This window comes from Pleurodeles waltl, chromosome 3_1 (assembly GCF_031143425.1).
Source record: "Pleurodeles waltl isolate 20211129_DDA chromosome 3_1, aPleWal1.hap1.20221129, whole genome shotgun sequence".
Taxonomy (NCBI): Eukaryota; Metazoa; Chordata; class Amphibia; order Caudata; family Salamandridae; genus Pleurodeles; species Pleurodeles waltl.
In genome coordinates this window covers 1,772,110,440-1,772,133,889 of record NC_090440.1, presented here as the reverse complement: position 1 = coordinate 1,772,133,889, position 23,450 = coordinate 1,772,110,440, and the positions used below count along the sequence as shown (strand labels likewise).

The following is a 23,450-nucleotide window of genomic DNA, read 5'->3' as shown; positions in this document are numbered from 1 at the left end:
TTGGGTAGATTTAGAGGGACACCTAAGAGAGCCCTCCCAGTATCGTACCTTTGAAGTGGTACCAGGGCTAATGAAAGCCTCTTTATAGCCCATGCACAAAGCATCACTCGGGTACCTTAGAAAAGACCACATTATAATGGCAATTACATCTCTAGGGAGAGTAAGTCAGTTGTAGGCACTCATAGCACAGAAACCATACCTAACCATCTGCAAGGATAACGGTATAATGAGAAGACACCGTATGCACCTACGAAAAGTGGTGTCAATTTTCCATATCAACCAAGCCACAACTGTGCCAGATTTTTACCAAAAGCCAGGTAACACAGACAAGAAAGCACTGTACATCCTAGATGCAAGAAAGGTGGTGATGTTGTACATACAGGAAAAAAATAGAACGTCATGAAATGTAGACAGTTTTTCATTGTCCATTCACCACAGGCGCAACAGTGACCAAATATACGACTGCAAAATGGAAAGTGCAAACTGATAGACTACTGTTATTAAGAGGCAAACAAAACATTGGATGCCAAGCCTAAAGCACATTCTACCATAAAGAAAGAAGCCACACTAACGTTCATGGCTAAGGTCTCATTACAGAACATCTGCAAGGCAGCAATATAGTGTTCAAAACACACATTTATGATACATTAATGTGTAAATATAGAAACATTTACAGAGGTAGATGTGGGACAATGTGTACTAAGACTTTTTTTTTTCCTGTACACCCTCCTCAAGCCCCTCTCCCTCCACAGAGGAATTAATAGCGCAAAGTATTCTATGTACAAAATGTGAATCTAGAAGAGATTTCACGCTCACCTGTAAGCAGGACTTGAAATGGAAAAACATAAGTGCAGCTACCCCAGACCAGAATACTAACTTGCTTCTGAGAGGTGCTGGTACCTTCCACTTACAAGAATTGCACCTCTGCTGAACAATGTGGGCACTCTCTCTCAAAGTAGAGAAGTACTGGTACTCAGTACCTGGCAGTACTGGCCCATTTAAAATACAGCCTGTAGGAAACCACTCACTTGCCTGTAATAATGGTTTGCATCTTGAATCTCTTCTAGATTCACATGCGACTCTCCCACTTCCAGAATGAAGGAGAAAAGTGGAGGAGAGAAAATAAAAAAGAACTGAAGACTGAGATCATATAAGGGGGCTTTGTGGTCCTACGGACAACGTCGTACTCAGACGCCTTCTACGTCGACCCCCAACAAGGGTAGGAAAAGTTTGGTAAATCGGCACTTTCGGACCCATCCACTAGATGGAGGGACTATGCACAGCATATGAATCTGGGAGAGAGAGTCCATACTGCAAAAGTATATATTTTTTATTTATGATTTTTTTTAAATCACATGGTGCTGGCGAGACAGGTTAAGAGGTATCCAGGCCAAGCCCTAAAAATGAAGGACATCTCCACACAAATCAGGAGAGCTATTAACCATGCTTTTACAAGTAACTGTTTTCCAGTGTAATTCTTGGCTGAAGGCAGGAGGGAAAGAGAGTCTGGAGTCAAGATTTACAGCTGCTCATTCCATTTGCCTCTAGGACGCCAGAGGATGAACATGTAATGTTTTCCTGTCTTTTCTGCTGCAAACTGTAATTGTAATTGTATTGCAGCCCTTTTTGGCACCATATTACAATGGCGCAGAAAATTTAACTGAAACACAATCTTGTTTGAAAAAAACGCCTCTGAAGCTGTTACTTTTTTAGGTGAAGTCCGATTTTTATTAAGTTTTACTATGTAAATCGTACAACAATCGCACTCTGGTATTTCATTCTCCACAATCTTGCAACTATATTTTATCGATTTCACATGGGAAAAAGTAGTTTGGGGCTACAGGATTTTCAGGCACTGCCCTTTTAGAAAACCTTGAAAGTAGAGCCTATTAACCATCTTGAAAAAAAAAACTATTCTCCTCCTCTAATGGTTTCCTGTGCCAAAGACCAGATCCCCATGCTCAGAGTATAGCAGGGGTCTTCAAACTGGGGGGGCTACGGGGGCCTGGAGTGATCGCAGGGGGACGGGGGTGGCACCAGGGTCTGGCTAAAAGTATAAGTATACTAATACCAGGGCTTTGTTTCAAGATGAAAATGAGCAGCAGCAAACCGCTCTGTAATGGGCCATCACTAACATGTTTTGTCATCTTGATTGAAGCTGGGAGTATGTGTCAAAAGGGAAAGGACTCCAAATACTCTTCAGACCCCCACTCTTACTTCTAATAATCACGCTGTGAATACTTTTACATGTTAACAAAGCCTTCTTGACCAGAATAGTATGTTTGGCATCATGTATTTTGATTGCATTTTTGAAGCAGTAATAGAACTTTACTGCAATGTTTAAATAAGTGTAGACCTATTTAAACATTGTTAATTTAATAGAATAAATTTGAAAAATTCAGAGGGGGGCCCCAATGATTTTTCTTCCCCACTGGCGGGGGCGGGCGGGGGGGGAGGCGCAGCATTAAAAAGTTTGAAGTCCACTGGAGTATAGTGAGGATGGCTGGATACTGTGTCTTGTAGGCTTTGAGTGGAGGTCGGAGGGTGAGAGCTTTGCCCAAGTGAATGCATATGAAGCTCAGAGCTGCACCGAGATAGATCTGGATTCAAGTTGACTGGGCACAGGGGTATTGGGACAAGGACGTGGTAAAAGTCTATGGCAGGCAAACTGGACGTGGCTGAAGTCTGTGTACAAGTGAATCAGGGTCAGTGCTTAATGTGCTTGTTTCCGGTGCTGGGCACCGGCACTTATTTTTGAGGGCCGGGGCTTATTCTTCTGCCTCAAGCATTTGCTGCGAGCAAAAGACACATATGGGAAAGACGGAGGAAGGGAAAAACGAAAAAGTGTCACAAAGGGAGAAAGTAGATAGCTGCTATAGTGAGCTGAAGGGGCATGGAGTGGCTTTATAGGGCTTGAAGAGGCCCGAGATGGCTTCAGCATTACGCTGCCTCAGTATTCTGTGCTCGCACATTTAATTGCGGCAGCCGAGTGTTTAAGAGGAGGGCTTTGGGCACCTGCACATTTTTATTTACAAATTAAGCACTGGTCAGGGGAATTGGCCAGATGATGTGGTTGAAGGCCATGTCCTGTGACCAGTGAACCAAGTGAAATTCGAATTTGGTGAGATACGGACCAATAAATCCCCCACGCAGCACTTAAGAAAACACAGTGTCTCAGATAAAATCAAATATGACATCATTAGCGATATCTTTAATAGTGCCATTTCTAATAACATGTGTTGACATGTGTGAGGTCATAAGATGTGCTTCAATGGAAGCTATGATTATCTAACAGTAAGGCTTTCTCGGAAATATCAAAATCTAAGCTGGAATGCAGGGATATTTTAAGGGTGGCACACTTACTGGCTTCTTGTTTTACTTTGTCAATTTCTGACATCAACGCCACCTCCCGTTCTATGATGCTGAAAGGCAATAGAATGAAATGATTATTCAGCATATAGTGACAGCAGTCATTTCAAAATTGCAACGTTCTAGCTTTTGTCAGTGCTTTTGCCACCTGCTTTTACATACATAAGACATTTACTCTACACAGCATTAGTACTTCGGGGTCTCTTATCTCAAAATATCTATTTAGACCTCCACATTTGAAATATACATTTATGAGCTATAGAAATTGCAACTGGTAGGTACACAACAAAGTTTGTATTTAGGAACTGCTTATAAAGGGCCACACAGCAACATCTCCCCACACTAAATACGTGTTCAGTGGTGCCGCTGGACCTGCACGCTATATCCATATTTAGACGTGGGCAAATCAAGTATATGTAGATAAACTGCAAGTAGAGCTCCACACACAAGACTATACTTCATATATGAACCATGAATACAAGTAAACTGCCACACACCAATGGTATATTTTGGAAGTCCAGATTAAAGCATCCTTTAAAGCCATTCTTTCTTGGTCAATCAATGTTGATTCGGGATGCATACTACACTAAAACAATGACTGCCTTTAGTAAGCCCTGCACTGTACTGTGCCAGTAAAAGTGTTTCAACTCTTCCTTTTCTGCGACACAAGCAGCACAACTATTAAGAGCAATGTCCCCTTAAATATTTATCAACACACTTAGAATCAGCAGGGAAGTGTTAATTGAATAACATTGTTGGAAGAATAAGAAAAGAGGTGTTTATTACAATGAACAACAAACACCCGAGAATAGAGAAAATATTATAACAACATACCAAAGTCAGCATATCACAGCTTGTTAGAAAAACAGTAAATATGTAAAATGTACCCTTGCTGGTGTCACCCATATTCCTTCCCAGTTCTTCCAAATAAAAAGGCTGCGCAATCCTGTAATGCCTGGACAACTGCTAGGGCCCGGGCTCCGATACTCCCCCGCTATAGTGCCAACAACTGAAAAACTTTAAACAGGACTAAACGAGCAGTTGTTTAGCAAACACAGTATATTACCCGCAGTCACTTAGAGGCACTCTAATTATACAGCAAATACATAACAAGGACAGCAAGTTCAATTGCAGTTGGCAGAAGTCTCAGGACATATTTCTAGCATATCAAATTTAATGATCATAAATACCTCAATAATCTTTTCCACCGATTGCACTTACGTAATCATGGACAATGCCCTTCCACCACAAGGTGCAAGCAGCTCATTAACCCATAAGCCATTAACAGAGTTCTTGACCTTGCTGTGTCTACTCCCTTAAGGATGTCAGTTGTCTCACAATTCATTTATCTGCATATACTGTGATTCATGACTGAGGACAGTCAATGTTTCATCTTCATTCTCCTGCAAAAGTTCAGACCAAGGATCCACGCTGCATCCTTTAGTGATGATACATGATGTCTCTTGTTTTTACATGTAAAAGAAAGACCAATGGAAAACTCCATCCGGTTATTACTTCCTCACAGTGTGGCTTTTTAGTGACCGCTGTAAATTAAATGGTTACTTTCTGGTAGGCGTAGTTTTGCAGCTTTAAGAAGCTTCTGGATTCACATCCTGTGCATTATTCCCCCATCAAGTGGTTTAGACCCGAAAGTCTCCTTTTAGTCTCTTTTCTTTCTTTTTTGTTGTGGGCATCATTGACTATTTTGGGTTTAAACCCCTTCTTGTGTGATGTCAGATGTATGTCCCAGAAATCCCTTCAACGCAGTTGACATTTTCAGATTATTTTTTTTGGTTTGTCAATATTCCCGTGAGTTAAGTTTGTAAATACACCTGTACTGGTGGAGGTGGGTGGGTCGTATGTGAATCCAGAACATTTTTCAAGCTGCAAAACTACTCCTACCGCTAAGTAACCATTTTGTTTTGCAATGTGAATCCTTTCTGGATTCACATGCTGTGCATCAATTAAAGAGTGGCTTTCTTCCTGTGGGTTGGTTGGGTTGTTTAGAGTGTGTATTTACAAACAAATGCTCCAGCACTCTTTTTCCCACTTCTGCTCCATGTTGATCTGAATGCCCACACAGTAGTGTTTTGTGCAGGTACGTACCGATGACCGTGCAGCCGCTGCACAAATGTCTAATTAGTCTAAGAGGGTAAGTGTTGCTCCATTTTTCCTCATTGAACACACTTTTGGCTTTTCAGTAAGGGTTACTTCCCTTGTCTCGTGACAATATTGTACTGTTTGCACTATCCATCTTGTGATAGTACCTTTGGTGACTGAAGTCCTTTTCTTGTGTGTGTGAAGGACACAAAGAACTGTTCTCCTTTTCTGATATTTTTCGTTCTTTCGAAATAATACATAATTGCCCTTTGGATATCTAATGTGTGCAATGCTCACTCTGCCTGTGTTTTAGGCTGTTGAAAAAAGCTGGCCGGTGGGCAGCTTGGTTAACGTGGAATGTTGATTCCACATTTAGTATGAATTTTGGGTGTGTTTTCATACCCACGTTGTGTCTATGTATGGTAGGCATGGCTCCTGAGTGATGAGCGCTTGTATCTTAATTACCCTCCTTAGAGAGGTGACAGCGATGAGGAATGCAGGTTTGAGGGTTTCAAAACTCAGTTGTGCATTTTGCATTGGTTCGAAGGGTGATGTTATCAGTTCTGCGTACGACTTTCAGGTTTCATGTAGGCACTGCCATTCTTCTAGGGGTGCTACTTTCTTTGCTACTTCTAGGAAGCATTTCACCACTTGTGTGGTAAAGCAACGTCTACCCTGTATGCCTCTTGTGTATGCTACAATGGCTGCTAAGTGGACCTTGATAGATGCATAGGAAAGCTTTTGTCCTGTTAATGCCATAGGTACCCAATGATTATGGCCTCATGTCCAGTATTTGTGATTTCCAGGTCTGTTACACCACTGTTAGAATCTCTTACATTTGTTGCTGTAACATTTCATTGTTTTTGGTTGCCTTGCTTCCTTTAGCATCTCCATCGCCCTTCTTGGCAACTTGAGATAGCCAAATTCTAAGACCTCAGCAACCATGCTGCCAGGTTGGGGGTATTTGGTTCTTTTGTGTGCACTTTTGGATCACCTTCAGTATCTCTGGAGAGGCTCAAGCAAATCTCCCAGACTATTCCATCAACTGTGCATTTCCCAGTGATTCTGGGTGGTAGAACCTGGATGCAAAGCTTTCGCATTTTCCATTTTTGTGCATTGTAAATAGGTCTACGTGTGGTATCCCCAGGTATGAAAGATATGCCTTTAGATTTCTTGTTTGATTTCCCATTTGCATGTGATGTTTGCTTTTCTGCTTAGCCTGTCTTCTGCTGTTTTTTTCATTTCCTGCTAGGTGTATTGCCACTATTGATAACTTGTTTCTTATCTCCATATCTCCTGAGCCGAGGTTGATAATAGTTCTGCCTTATTTGTTCAAGTAATGCATTGTCATTGTATTGTCTGTTTGAATTAAACTATCCTTCTTGTTGCATGTTTCTAGAAGGCCTTTAGTGCCAGGAAAACGATCTTCAGCTCCAGCACAATTGTGTGTTGCACTGCTTCCTTGGGGTTCCAGAGGGGAAACACCTGGAACAACGACTCCTAAACCACGAAGTCGTGGAAAACGAAAGCAAAACAACAGTTTAGTTTTCCACAACTTCCTGGTTTTCATGCCTTAACCACGCATGTGTGAACCACGTACATGCGTGGTTAAGGCACAGAAGAAGAGAGTCGACGCAGTGAAGGAGGAGGTAAGTTGGGCTGGGACTGGGGCTGTTTTTTTGAGGGTGGTTTAGGTTTTAGGGGTGGGTTGGGGTGCTTTAGGTTTTAGGGGCGGGGTGGGGACTTGTGGTATTTTTAGTTTTTGGGGGTGGGGTCTTGTGGTGATTAGGGTTTAGGGGAGGGGAAGGGGGTCAAGGTTAAGTTTAAGGGGTGGGTTGGGGGGTTGGGGTGCCTTAGGGTTTAGGGGAGGGGGTTTGGGGTTGTGGTAATTTTGGGGGTGGGGGTCTCTGTAATTTATAGGGGTGGGGGCTAGGAGGGAAGCATGCTGGAACCGTGCATGCTGATCACTAATGCCTTTACCAGGAATGCCTTTACAACAAAAAATCGTTGTAAAGGCATTTGTGGTAAAGGCATTAGTGATACCAACGAGTTTGTTGTTCCGAACTTGTTGTTGAGCCATGGGTGCTTGAAGCACTTGTGGTTTCAACATATAACCGTTCCAGAGACCTCGGATGTTCAGCTTGCCCTCGTGAGCTCCCCATCCTATGGACGATGCATCCATTGTAATGGACACTGAGGACGTTGGTGGTATGAATAGTTTCTCCGCTTTTACGATTTTGAGGTTGCATCTCTCTCTGAGCCTTTCCTGTAACAACCACTAGATCATCCAGCTCCTAGTGGATTGTGACCATTGCTGTTGGACCCATTCTTGTATTGATCTCATGTGTAGGCTTGCATGTGGTACCAGGGGAATACAGGAGGCCATCATGCCCATCATTTTACACACTACTCTCATTGTCAGATGTTGCCCCTTCTGAAACCAGCAACTCTGCTCCATGATTGCTTTGACCTTCTTGTCCACTGGTCTAACTTTGGCTGTTTGGTAATCCAAGACTGTTTTCAGGAACATTTTCTCCTGTCTGGGTTCTGTGATGGTTTCTCATAATTGATGGAGAACCATAGCATGTGTAAGGTTTGTGTCACCTTATGAATGTGCTTCCTGCATTGGCTGCTTGTCTTTGCTTTCATCAGCGAGTTGTCTAAGCATGGATAAACGTGTCTTCCCTGAAGTGTCTATAGTTGCCATGTAGTCTCCTTTTCCTATCAGGGGAATGGCTTGTGTCGCTGTTGTCTGGAATTTTTACATGTATATGAACTTGTTTAGTGACCTCAGGTCCAGGATTGGTCTTAACATTTTACCTGGTCTTGGTACCAGAAAGTAGTTTGGGTAAACCCCTTTGAGCCTTTAATTCAGGGGTAATTAATTCTATAGTTTCTTCGCTTAACAACTCTTCCGCTTCCTGTTGTAGTCATTGTTTGTCTATTTTAATCCTCTTTATCTTTGGTGGTGTTGTTGGAGGTGACTTTGTTAACTCTATGTAATAGCCATATTTTATGATGTTTAGTATCCATTTGGTGATGCTCCACCATTCTTACAGGAGTCCTCCGATTCTTCCTCTTACTGGTGACCTGCGTACGAGGGTTCCTTGTGGGCAGTCACTTGGTAGGGTGGTTCCCCACTTCCAGGGTTCTCGCTCTTTCTGTACCGAAGCCGTGAAAGGGCTGGCTGGGGTTTGAGTGGTACTGCCATTGTGGGGCAGTGGTGGGCCCACTGTGCTGGCTGCTGCAGCCTGTGTAGGAGGTATGTGGCTGTATGGCTCCTTTTGCTTAGGCTGTTCTCTTTCTCTGGGCCATGCCTCCCCAGAAGGTTGCCTTGTATTGTAGGGCCCCCATGACCACAGTGGTCTTGTTGTCCTTTTTCACAAGCAGAAGCATTTTGTCTACCGCCTCTCCAAGTAGGCTGTCTCCTGTGAAGGGCATATTCGCTATGGCAGACTGGAACTCCTGCTTGAAGCTTGTGCCTACACAAGGTCATGGTTGTACAGAGCTGTCTACTAGTCATGTCTGCTGCATCTAACTGTGATTTTAGGCACATGTCAGCAACTGTCTCAGCCTCCTGCAACACAGCACTTGCCCTCTTCTTGAACTCCTCAGAGATTTTCTCCTCCATCTCATCCCCCGTTGATGTGCATAACTACTGAGTAGGCTATCCACCACTGTGTTGCTGCTGACAACTCAATTTTCCTCTCCACGATATCTACTCTCTTCCTTTCTTTTCTCAGGAGGTGGTCCTGTAGACATGGGGTTGTTAGCTCTTCTCCTTGCTGTTGCCATAATGAGGGAATCCACTTGCATGTTCCCCCGATGTAAGGTGTGTCCTTTGATGAAAAGTGCTACTTCTCTAACCTTGGAGTAACTGCCTTAGCTGCAGCTGGTTCCTTAAATACTTCTCTGCCCTGATACACATCTCTGGAAGCATTGGGATAAATTGGTTTCTCTTTTGTTCAGATGTTAGTGCCTTAAGGAGGAAACATGCCTCTGATTTTTCTTCCCTCAGTCGGCCTCCATAAGTTCTTCTAGCCCTCTTTACTACTGCGGTGTATGCAGTGGTGTTGTTTAGTGGTGATGGCTTTGATAGATGAGATTCCACCCCTTCATCTGGTGAGTCTGCATAAATGTCTTGCCAGTCATCTGTTGTTTCTTCCTATGTTTGAGGGGTCTTGTTGTTGTTTTTCTTCCAGGTCAAATAACTCCTCTTCCAACTCTTCCTGCAGCTCTGGGGTAGTGGGGTGTTCCAGCCCCTCAGTTTTCTCTAATGACACTTGTTTTTTCAGTGGAATTCTGTAACTTTGCAGGTAGTCGTCAACTTCCACATCTTTTGCACTTAACACACAGTAATAAATGAAAAAACTACAAAAGGCCCACAGGTCACGGTGCAGGCAGCGGCTCGGTGATGGCATTCAGCGGTGCCAGTGAGACCAGGCCTGCGGCGTGAAGTGGGGCGGTGCGACATGTGGTCTCACCAGGTCATGGTGCAGGCAGCAGCATTGTTGTTGCTGAAGCGCTGTGATCGGTAGGCCCAAACAAGCTGTACGGGATGGTGACCCTCACGAGCGGTGTCCACAGGCCATGGTGCAGGTGAAAGGAAGCTGCACAGACAGCTAAAGAAGCCATCATGCCAGGGGCCTGCTTCCTGAATGAAATGAAAATGTGAGCTACCAGTTGATCTGCAAATGCAAATGGTAAAATATACAAACGTAAATGATGCTTTGGAGCCGGTTCTGGCTTAATTGATGGAATCACTCACAGCTTTGTGATGACAAAGATTTGTTCTTTTTGAGTGGTAGTGCAAAGAGTTAACAACTGGACTGTGAAGTGTGTGCTTTTATTTCCAATAGTATTTAGATAGTGCTTACTACCCCTGAGGAGGTGTTGAAGGGATAGCTATTAAAAAATTTATTATATATGGTCTGGTATTACTTAAATCTACATTTTGGATACACCATTTTATCTTAAACCTTTCTCTGCATTTTGTAGTGGCCTATCTTATACTGTGTGTAATGCAAATATAAAATAATGACTTACATTTCCACAGTCCTTTTTGTCACAGGCTGTGACCTCGTGGCACTAAAAATACACAAGTCAGTATTCTCCACTGCACCAACCAAGATTTAATTCTGTAGCTGTCTGGTTACACACACACCTCTGCAGTGCATTAACTAATAGAGGTTTCGAAATGTACTACACTGCATTTCCCAATGTGTAAACACTTTTTAAATTTATTTTCCTTTTAAGCTGCCTGATATTTTATATGTAGCTACCTGACGAAGAAAGGACTATAAAACCTTACAGAATATTTTGGGGCATATTTATGAGAGGTTTGCGCCACCAGAGCATCACTTTTATTGACGCTCTGGTGGCACAAGCCTCTCAGTCATACCTATGAGGCGACGCACAGCCACCCTATGCAGCTTTGCATGGCCTCATAGATATGGACTAAGTCAAAGAAGCGCAAGCCGTTGTGTTGCCTTACTCTGTGTCAAGGAGGCCTTCCATGGGCGTTGCAGTGGGTGTTCCCTTGCAACACCCATGGATTTTGAAGCTGCCCCAGATTTACAAAATCACATAAACTGGAGTAGTGCCAAAACCTTACGCAGGCATAATGAGGAGAAATATTTTCATTTCTCCTAATTTTTTCCTCTTTCCATGTGTGTTGCATTCTGCTGCATACATGGAAAGAGGAAAATACCTCTCTGGATTGTATTTGTTCTGGAAGGTACCTCTTCCTGCACAAAAGAAATCCTGCCTATGTTGGCGCTAGGCAGCAATTTGTGTGCCAACGCAGGGGAAAAGGACAGGAATGCACTGTATTTCATAAATATGGTGCATTCCTGCCCTTTTATATTGAGGTAGGGCAGTGTAGCAAGAAGACTTGCGGTGCTGCCCAATGCCAATTCCTCATAAATGAGGACCTTTGTTTTTAGCCAGGCCCTTGACCACGCCCCCACACTCACTGACCTTTGGTGTGCTAAACACTGTTTCCTATTATTTCCTCATCGTAAAAATGATTTGCAGTGGGACTTGGGGATGCTTATGATCGTCAACAATGAAGATTACCTGGCTCTAGAATGTTTTGTCAGGAGGGGGTCCTTATGCCTAAAAAACGTTTGAGAGGGGGTCCCGGCATCAAAAAGTTTGAAGACCTCTGCTTTATAAGAACTCCCTTGTTCTGGACAACTGTATAAAATACTTTAAACACCATGGAAATGGCTAGCAGTTTAAGGTAGTGGATGTGCCTGATTTTCTGTATATCGGTCAATGTGCAGTGCAAAGTTATGTCGCCTAGATGTGTGTCCCATCCTATAAGCGATGTGTCGGTGGCAATGGTCACCTGCGAATGAGGGTCCAAAAAGGCTTGCTTAAGAATATGTGGCTGGTGTTACACCAATGCAGGGGATACAGAGGGCTTTTTTTTATCATTGCTAGATCTTCAAACTGGATTCCGTTTGTGACCACTGCCTTGCAAGGCTTTGTTGGAGGGGGCGCATATGTAATCTGACATGTGGGACAAGTGCTATATACAACAACATCATTCCAAGCATTTTCATTATAGAGCATACCGACACTGGGCGAGTAGACTGAAAAGGAGGCAGCAGCTTTTGAAATGCCATCAACCCATGTTGGCCGAGGTGAGCTTTTCCCATGATAGCATTGGGGACTGACCCTAAGAATGGTTGGAACTGTTGAAGTTGTAAATGGGATTTGTTTACTTTCACTGTAAACCCTAGGTGGTATAAAAGGTTGAGTGCTGTCCGAGTGTGTGCTAGGCATTGCATTCTGCTGCCACTTTTGATTAGCCAGTCATGTAGATAAGGGAAAACATGGATACCTCCCTTCTGAGGTAAGCAGCCACATCAACAAAACATTTGGTAAAGTCCCTTTGGGCTGGTGTGACCCTGAAGGGATATGAAAGAAGGCGTCGTCAAGGCTTAACACCATCATAAAGTCTACTTGTGTAGCAATGGGATGACATCCTGTTAGTAGCTCATATAAAAGTGCTCCCACAGGATGAGTTGGTTGAGTAGCTAAGGTCTAAGATGGGCCACTGTGCCACATCTGTTTTGGTAATGAGGAAGTAAATAGAGTATACACCTTTCACCCGCTGATGTAGGGGTACTGATTGTATGGGGCCATTTTGAACAAGTTTTGAGCTTCCTCTGGCAGAATACCTTTACTTTGGTGGTATTTTGCGTAGGAAGGTGTAAAATGTGATTCAATAGCCCTGCTGAACTAGAGCAAGCACCCACTGATCGTCCCCAACCAGGAAATGACTTAGCTTTTAAGAGGAAACTAAAAACACATCCCTTCACCTTGTAAATTATATGGTTCATATTTGGTGCAAGGTAACAGCACACGTAACACATACTCTAATGAGTAAATGAGTAAATGAATGACGAGCAAACAGAAGCTTGGTACAGTGTTTACCAGTTTTAATAAATGTATTTAAGTTACACTGATGGAACTGCTTATGACTCTGAATACCTTCAAAGGGAAGCAATCAGAATGAATTTGTCTTTGACTTAAGTGGTATTGTCTATATTTTCTCACCTTTTACCAATATGAACTAGTAGCTAAATAGATTCATGCTAGTTCAGTGGTTCCCAACTTTTTGACTTCTGTCGACCCCCACTTTATCATTATTGGAACCCAGGGACCCCCACTGCATCCTTATTAGAATCTGGGGACCCCCCCACTGAGTCATTACAGAAAGCTAGGGACATAATCTTAAAATATTATTTAGTTTTCTAAGCAGTCGTGGACCCCCCCAGGAGGCTTTGCGGACCACATGTTTGGAACCACTGTGCTCGTTCATTCACACTGCAAATGACTACCATATACTTTCACCTTGCCTGTAAGCCTCCACACTTCAAATTGTGGATCCCCCAAGTATACAAAGGGGTGCCTTCATATAAAAAATACTTTCTTCATTTTCCTAAGACCTCCAATATTTAAAAGTCCAATACTAGATGTTTGGTACTTGTTGATACTGTATTTGCTTGGTAAATTCTGAAAATGCTGTGATTAAAACTTGATTCAAAAATAGATCGATCTCCGTTATGTACACCTGTAAATCTGTGGGTGCCCAGCTATTTATATAAGGACTTCGTCTGGCTCACAATTTAATTGCACAAAGGCAATAAGACCAAGGCAGGTTAATGAATTGCCCAGCATTACAAAAGTCTATCAAGTGTCAAGTGAGTAAGTTTGAATTGGAATTCATGCCACCTGGTTCCACAGTCAAGGACAAAACCACTACAGGTATGTCTTCCTATCTAATATAACTGTTTCAGTATCTCCTAATTTCTCCAGCTTTTTACCTTATTAAGGATTTTTGTTTAATTAGGTAATGTGTATCTTTGGTAACAGGCATTCCACACCTACCAACTGTGCAATTCGGCAAAACTGGCCTTGATCTTCTTAACAGAAGTGTCCATTTCCTCTTTGACCATCATACGGTACCGGCCCAGAGAAACAGTGCAGCGCTGCAGGTCCTTCACTGACTTCTCCACATTGGTGCCTAGTTGAGACAAGATTTACTTTACAAAATAGGTAATAGAAAACTGACTACAGTCCTTTGCATCACAACTTTAGAAATGTTTCTGGCAAATATACAGAATACCATATAGCATATAGTGTTTTTTAAGGGACTGGTTCTAATTTGCTCTGAAAACCACCATTCTATGTTAGAAAGTACTCAAAAGAACTCAGAATGTTTTGCTTCAATCTGCTACCCCTATCGAGCAAGTTGAATAGTTCGAGCTCAGCTTGTTACTAAATGAGGTATAAAAACATCAAGAGAGTGGGGTTGTACAATAAATGTGCATCATCCAAGGTCTGAGCATATCCATTTACCTCTCATCTTTCTCACCCCTTAGATTTTGGGCGGGGTGTAGAGGCTGATGTGAGCAATTGATGTGGGATTAGTGCCCTGGCCTGGAGGTGAAGAGTAATTGTGGGTTTGTGACTCTGATGCTGCAAGAAGGGTAATGAAAGCTGTTTGTCTCCACATGTCTCTCTGCCATTGACAAGCTCGGAGGGGGGGGGGGGGTGAAACTATGAAGTGTGAAAGATACAATGTGCATGTTTTATGCTATAAAGTTTGGGGTGGGACACACGGAGGCATTGAATTCTGGTTGGGCACACCACGTTGCAGGCATGTCCCATGCCTCATTCAACAGATGCTTCATGTTATAGAAGTATGGAGTGGAAGGGTATACTAAGAGTTAGGTTCTTGGTTCTTCTCATTCTGTGGTCTGCATGTTCAGGATCCTGACAGTCCACCAAGGGGGTGCACTAAACACATGTCACTAACATGTGTTATGCTAGCATAGGGGCTCCCAGACCTGAGCCCCTCGTTATCCTTACATGGAATGTCAGTACTTAAGCCAGCTAAATTGTATCTGGATGATATTGCAAGAAACATGGCTGCTTCATGTTACTACATGTGGGATTTGCAGAGTGTTCATGTGAGCTGCTGTATTGCTGAAAAAGTCCCTCCCATTCACACAAGAATGTGTTCTCAGAGACCCACGAGGGTACTACATAGGAGTCACTAGTGTGTTAAGGGATGTGTAAGGGGACATCCCAGTTCCTTTGTATGCTTCCATGACTGTCTCCCACTGACAACTGGTCCTGGTTCCTTGAGAAAATCGGTTAGCTCATAGCACAGCTCTCGTCTGGGAAATTAATAATTGGAGACAACTTTAACAGAGATGTCGACTCAGTGCAGTCACAGCTCTATAAAGTCTGTGGTCTTTTGGACCACTCAGTGGTGGACATTGTGCTGGATAGTCTTTACATACAGAAGCCAACAATGCAATGACACATACTTCACATTTAACAAAGACTCAGTGGCCTCTCCGGTCTTCCTTCCTGTGGGAGGCCTTTAAGGCCTATATCCACAGTAGGCTCCTGAGGTCCACAGCTAGCTCAACAAGGAGAGGAGGTGGTCACACTAGAGGCATCCCTCCTTTATCACTGATGTAGCTATCTTTAAGATGGTCACACAGCTGCAGCTGCAGTTGTGATATCAGCAGCAGAACCACCCATACTCTGCCCCACATGCTTTTTTCACCCATATCGCTGCAATGCTCCGATTCTTTCTATGGGTAGAGTGGACTCCATGTATTGCTATGACGAAGTGCTGTATATCTCCATGAAACAGTACGATAGGTGCTGCAGAGGTGGTGGCATGCCACCCTGGAGAATATCTGATCCTTATGAATGACTGACTGAAGGACTTCGAGGCAGATCCCACTTTTGCCACAGAAAAGTGGACAATGGGGGAATACACACTTGATGCATTTCCAACATATTACAGAGAAGACATCTCACTTGCCACTGCTATCATCATTCAACAGTGTCATGGGCATGGGGCACTATTACTATTATGCTGGCACAACCGACTTAGGAAACACTGCTTTGGGAGGGGACTACACTGGGAGATGTCACCGCCCTCCAGGGCTTTCAAGGGTGGGACATAATTAGTATCACTAAGTTGTGGGATGTCATGACTAGAAATACTATATGTTCCTTTGAACATCTTCAAACCACATATGACATATTTAGGTATCTTATGTTAAAAATATTTACAGCTTAGGCATGCTTTATTCCTCTGGTCAGATACCTTGTTGACCTCCCTGATTTCAGTCTGTAGGAGGCAAAACTCCCTATGCGAGAACTAGGAGATCATACAATTTCAGAACTCCATTGTTAATTCATCATTCACACCCCCAGCACATTTGATTTTCTCCAACAAGCATGTAGGTGAGATATTGGTTCTCTCTTTGATGAGGAGGATGAAAGATCACAAGCACAACCTGGTATCGGCTAATAGAACTTACAGTCGAACACAGGACATACATTACATATCAAAAACTATAAAGATGTGGACAAATCAACTGCACCGAATTAGTGAGATGTGGGGATCCCTTTGGGGATCTTGCACATACCACTGCATGTTGTCTGCAATTGCACCTTTCTGGAAGAAGATGAAAAACAGATGTGCTCAAATGGTAGATCGCAGACAATCCTAAACTGATACTCTTGCATATACCACTTGACCTTAACATAAATTGGTACAAACTAGCACTCCTACATTTTGGTTTGGTAATAGTTAAGTGTACCATTGCACTACAATGGCAGACCTTTACCCCCCAGCATTTGAAAGTTGGCAGTGTGCAATGGATCCCAGCATAGCGTTAGAAACACCCATTTACTTTTCAAGGAGATGTCGACAGAAACATGAATAAATCTTGGAGGTTTGGACTGATTATAGGGGTATTGCAAGAACACTGTATGCTAACAAAGGCCCACTACTATGATGGCAGGGTGTGGGCGGTTGCATAGCAAAACACCGAGAGGTATGCTCACCTGTGCTGATTTTTATATAATATGAGATAAGTAAAATGGCACAAAATGTTTATTATAGTAGCATCATCTCAGTAAATGTACACGTTAGAGAAGTCCCTAAGAAATGATGAGCAATTTAATTGAATGTAGAAAACTATAAGCAAAGCTAACTACCTCAGCACTGCATATACTCTTGAACCAAACAAACAAACTGATTTTCTTGACCTCTATAAGTCACAACATCCAGTGACTCAAAACCTGCCTCGGTTTCATTTGGAGTTTTATGTCAAGAGTCTTCCTAGAACTCATCTCGACCAAAACTGAATTCCTCTTCAGTACCAACAGCAACACACAACCACAACAACCTTTCCTTCAAAGAACACACCATCCAGGAAATCAGAACAGTGTGAAAAAATATTAACGCTTCCTCTGAAACAAACGTAAAGATTTGGTCCGCCCATCCCCAGTTGGATGGAAGAAATCGAATGCTCTAAGGTCTCCCATTCACCGTGCTGTCCTCACTGGCAGACATACTACATACAGCAGAACGACTCATGAAAGACACAATACTTCATATAGTATGACGGCGGCCTATTTTGAAAATGTATTTGTTTTGTTTATCTGATTTGAGTTTTCAGGCTCGAAGCAATCCAATAGTGAAAAATGTGGGCTGAATATCAAACTCCATTATTGCCTTGGAAGATGAACAATAATTTGTAACACTGCTATTGCCTAGCCTGGCTTCCAGTATAATAGGTTTGTTTTGCATATGGCAGCCACACATCAAACGATCCCTTCCTAAATGAATTCATAAAAAGCCTTATTGGAACAAGACTAGAATGGAGTTACCTGGGTGGTACATGGGCGTTCCCATCCAACCGCCTGTCGATTTTGACATAAAGCCCTTTATACTGAAAGAGTTAGACAGGTCTTTATGTCAAAAATGTACACCTCCTTCAGGCTAATGTACTGCTGGAGAAAGTTTCCCCCCCCCCAAACCTTTCCAGTTTTGCATGCGAGTTGTACTGTACAACACACCTACGAATGTGGATACCTTTTAAGCTTTGCCTAAGCATAGTATTTTGTAATGGAAGTGCACCCTTTCAGTGCCAAACATATGTGAAATATTACACAGGTACCCTTGCACTACCATGCAAAGATGTATGCATGGTGCAAGGCTGCCTAAAGTGCACCAGTGCGGGGGAGGAGGGGAGAGACACATTGCCATATTATAGTGCCATCTCCTCTCCGTTTGACACAGCTCAACATCCTTGATTGCTAAGCTGTTTTGCAATAAATATATGTACTTCTGGCTCTCGAGGTTCAGCCTGACCACAAAACAATCAGAGTGTTTGTAAAACTCAAAGTGAATTACAAACAATATGCCCCCCAGAGGAACTATGCAACAAAGTAGCGAAGAAGCATAAATACGTTTCCAACTGCTGCAGATAACAGAATATGTGCATGCATCTAATTTAGACAATTGAATACTCTTAAATGCCAATAAGAAGATGGGTGTAATCTCCCGCCCAGAACGGTCTGTATCCTTCAATGATGTAAACCACCTAATTCTGCTATTCAAAAAGAACTAGTACTCGAAAGCTGCACTCTCACCAGCATCCCTTTGATGCCAATGACAAATCACAACTTCTCCATGTTACATAGTACAACTCAGACATGTGACAATGGGTATGTGTAATGCCAAACTTATTGTAATAGGTTCTGCTTGAGAAGGAAAGGCTCTACGCTATCCCCTACAGTCTGCAATGCCTCACAAACTAGTAATCTGCTCAACCTGCTCTTTTAATTTAACATGCTTTATATTTGCAAATAAAACACAATTCAGAATTAAAAACAATATCCTGTAACACAAATATCTGGCATGAACATTTCCAGTAAGTTAACCTCCCTAAGCTGACACTCCACTTACGTATGGCTGGCTTTTTCATGTATGGCAACGTAGTTGTAGCCTCTTACTTTTTACCCTGGGAACTGAATATGGGTACCTTTCTCTTGCCACACAAGACAGTATTAACCTTTGTAGTATCATGGACTCTGCCCTATTATATAACCCTCATGTCAGCACCGCCAGACCTATTTGTTTCTCTTGAATGTGCATTCTGAGATGTGAGCTAACTGGTATGACACAGTCAGAATTATTTCACTGACAAGACTGGACAAATTCATGGTGTTAATCAGTGTTGCATGAAGCCAACCCCCAATAGTGACAAAACTGTGAATTGTTCTTTAGAGGAGGAGTTAATTCCATCTACTCTACAGGGAGCTTCAATTACTGTTCTAAAATAGATGGTACAGAAGCTTTAGAGTGTTCCAACTATCAACCTTCTCAAATATTAGCATATACTTTGCATTTTTAAGAGCTTTTAGAAATGTATATTCTTGGAGACATGCTATCCGCTTTGGTCCACATTGGGCACAAAGAAAGCACCGATGAATGTTTAGTCCACCATTTTTAACATTGTAGATTCTGAGGCTCCCGCACTTCTGATGTTACTGGATGTCTCTGTAGCCGTCTGAAACATTGACCACCTCAAGCAGTTGAAAGACTAGTCGGGGAAGTGAGTGTGGTTGAGTGGTCAATAACATGGTTGGACTACTTCGTATCAGAAAAGCTAGATTTGTGGTACCTTAGAGGTTTGCAGAAACGATTATGGTTAACCGAGGGGTCCCACATGGTTCGTGTCTATCTCAATGTTTAATATGTATAGTCAATCTTTACATCAGACACTGGTTAGTTTAGGGCTGAGCTTCCAAACCTCTGCTGATGATACATAGGTTGTGTTCCACCTGTCCAGTGATAATAACCCAGCCAGACTGAGAGTATCTATAGTATTTGATGACATTCAAGAGTGCATGAATGAGCGCTCTGGCAGTGGCAGCCAGGATTATTTTCAAGATGCTAATGAGTTTTCACAAGTCTTTATTTTGGAACACACCAGTCTATTTGAAACAGACTTCAACTCATTGCTGTTCAAACAGAGCCTTAAGATCTAATGGGAAACATCTTCTTGTGTCAATTAAGAGCATTATGAACCAAGGATTGACAAAGCCAATAGGTCTTGTCTTTATAAAGAGAAAAAATGTCAAAATACTGGATGAAAAGGTAACACATATCTTAAGATATCTCAAAATTGAATTTGACATACAATATTTTCAATCTTTATAAATTACATGGTTCATTTTCCAAATACTTTTCACTTAGAACGGAATTAAAAAATGATAAGGAACTTCAAAGGAAAATGCTAGCCAAGTCCTAAGAACCAAAACATACTCCAGCCATTTAGTCCCCTGCAGTAGTCCAGGGAACAGAATTATAGGTCTCCAGGTAAACATAAATCTCCTTTTTAGTAATTCTAACTACACTTTCTGCTTCCAATGCCAGCTGAGTGAGCACAGCAGCTGGCCCCTCCTCAAACCCATAAAAGCATTTGTGTGGCAAGGCCTGAGCTTTTGTGCAATATGTAGAATGTAGGAGATAAAACAAAAACAACCCTTAAAGTGTGCTCTTTAGTCAGACCATTAAATATATACCTGTTGCTTTTACAGACAAGCTACAAGTGGTGGTGAGTAATGTAGAGCATAAGGGATGGTATTTGAAGGGAGAAACATCATACAAAGGCGAGAGCAAGAAAAAACATGCACTGTTGTGAAGTGCTGAATGAAAAAGATAAAAGTAGTTCCCTAAATGTGAGTGGCTGGATATAACTAATCCACTACAAAGGATGGTAAAGAAGCTATGTTCAAGGGAGGGCAAAGGCAAGAGGAGGAAGGCAAACCATTGAATAGGAAGCAAGCAAATGGGAGTGGCAATAAAGCCAACCACTGCTAGGTAATTAGCGGACTATAAGCCAAGAGAATGTTCTTGATATAATCTACAAGAAGCTTTTGCCTTCAGACAATTAAAAGCTGCCTTGTAGATGGGCTTAACAACTGGAGGGAAGTTGTTTCTGGCTATTACGATTACAATATTGAAATTGCTACCAGACTGTCTCAGACATGTTCAACAGCTCATTCTGTTTAAGAGAGTGCTAAACACCAACATTTTAAAATCATTACTTAGGTTCTCACAACAGGTCTATATGCTTATTTGGGTTTTTAACACATTACAAACCAAAATTGGATTTCATGTTTCACTTGCTCTCATTTTCCTGCATTTTACCATGCATGGTTTACATGCAAAAATTGCAGATCACAATCTTTCTGTCTCCCTCTTGCCTGACTGTGAAAATGCCTTAGTCTCACAGTTTACCTCAACTAAAGAATATCACAATTACCAAACATAGTGGCAGATTTGTACTATCTGGCCGAGAAACAGCATCTTTCCCATCATATGTATTGTACACCAGCTGCTGCCAGAATAATGGTGAGTAAGACCCAAACTCTTTCCATCAAACACAGAACATATCTTGGCAACATGAAACATTTCACAAATGACATGTTGTGATCATGACTGGACCTCTGAAGAAAGACCCACATTTCATGTATCAGAAACCAATGCATTTTCCTCCTTTCAGAAGACTGGGAGAGCTTGTTGAAGGTGGTCATAACAGATCAGTGTTTTGGAGGAGGGTATCTTTAGTTCTTTAGTTCTGGTATAGTTCTGGATAGAGACAGCTTTAGCCATTTCACCAACCTCATGCAATAGAACAAATTCTTGAATAAAAAATGCTTTCATTTATAAATATACAGAGGAGCTTCAGGTCTGCCCTATTCATCCATTCAGCTATCATTCACACTTTGCTGCTGCTCACCACAGCCTAAAATTTGGGGCATTGTGTCACCTTACTTCAGACATTGCCTTCCAGAGCTGTGATGAACAACATGTCTTATTGTATGTGCATGTATGCTTAAAAATAAATACCCTCCAGTCCAGGAGTGGTTAGACAATACTTTAATTTACTTTGCTAATGCTTTTTTCCATTCCTCTTAATTTTTTTGCCATCCTTTTTTACTTAAACCATCTATTTAGGTTAAAGTAACTCACAGCTATAATGCCCTATTTGTGCCACTAAGAAATTGAATTATATTTTTCTGGGATGAGCTTTAAAATTAAAAAGGCTCTCTGTACCTGTTCTAGTATACCTGTTTGCTAGTATGCACCCATAATGTTCTAATAAAATTATATGCATTTTTTTTTTATCACAAGCGTATGGGCACCATGTTCCGGCTCCAGTATATTTTTAATATTTTTATTTTAGTGGCATTTATTAGCAATAAAAACCTAGCTAGTGCAGGGGGTAAGGAAGAACATGTTCTTGCATGGTAAGATCTGTTTATATGCGGCTGACATGATGCACACCATCTCAAAGAGAAACATTTTAAAATGAAGAAGGTTTGCAGTGTCAAGCTAAAGATCTTGGGCACAAAGTTCAACAATCTGTTGGCAATTTAGCAGCATAGCTTTTGTATTAAGGGGTGTTCAGAGTAAAAGCAATATATTCTCGCACATCACAGTGAACAGTAGGACATTAGAAAGGATGTTAGTAAATGCTAATTTCAATATTAATAAGAAAGTGAGTAAAATGACCTGCTAGAGGTGGTCATGCAGGAGGATACATCTTAAGGCAATACCCACGTGTACAAAATAAAATACAAGTAGAATTAGAATCCTGTACAATTTTCGTGCAACATGTTTATTCATCAGATTTGCCCTTAAACTGCCTGACACAGAAGTGCAAAACAATAAAGACCCTTGATGAACATATTAATCAGTCGGAGAAAGAATGTAAACAGTTTAAAAGACATTTACAACAAGTACATTTGTTGCGGTATCTGATGGTGGGGGTGAACTGGCCAAAATGTGAAAATTAAAATGGTCAGCGTGAGCCTCCTAAGATCGTAACAAAGCTCAAGAAAGCCACACTACAATGGACAGACGAAAATAATCAAAATAATTGAGAAAAAATGGGAGAACAGCTCAGTGCTATGAAGCATAGCAATCAAGAAGCGGATGCTGGCAAGCCGCTTTAAACTAAGTTAAGGAATAGAAACACATCTTAGAATTCCTGTCTTTGCAAACTAGCGGTGGAAAAGGATGCTACGTTTTATAGAAAAAAACTCAGCCCTCTCTTAAGTTACGCAAAATAACAGCACAAAAATAATGCATGAATGAGTAGAATTACCTATCAATATGCAACTTTTCAGCCAGCAGTGATGCAAAATCCAAAATCCAAGATCCAAGTTCTGGTTAAAAACAATTCCTTTATTTGGAGATCATTTCTAATGCAAAAGTTTCTTAAAGCCTGAACAATAACCCTTTTCTACAACCAACACATTTTGTTCTCTTGGAACTTCTTCAGGGCTATTGAGATAGAACGAAAGTTGTCTCATAAAAAACTATATAGCTCTCAATCATGTAATCTTAGTTCTTTTCTGAACATATCTCTTCTAATATTTCATCTGCATTCCACATGTATCTTATGTATATTCTCCCATTATGTCTCATGTTGTGAGGTGCTCAAAGCCAAGACCATGCCACAAGATGAGACTGTACTGATTTCATATCAAATGAAGCACGAGTTATTACCAGTAAATCTCACTCATGTGATATTGAAGTACTACACACATACAGACAGAGTAGGAAAATA

General features: G+C 41.8%; 1 protein-coding gene across 2 annotated transcripts in view; it reads right to left on the bottom strand.

Annotated features, from left to right (window-relative positions):
• The window catches only part of SPATS2L (spermatogenesis associated serine rich 2 like), a 200,512-nt gene that overhangs the window by 23,531 nt on the left and 153,531 nt on the right, over positions 1-23,450 (bottom strand). For both annotated transcript variants that reach the window (XM_069225771.1, XM_069225772.1), the window contains exons 8-9: positions 13,873-14,008; positions 3,364-3,422 (exon numbers count right to left, since the gene is read on the bottom strand). In XM_069225771.1, the coding sequence (XP_069081872.1) occupies positions 3,364-3,422; positions 13,873-14,008 (195 nt within the window). The remainder of the gene's footprint in view (positions 1-3,363; positions 3,423-13,872; positions 14,009-23,450) is intronic.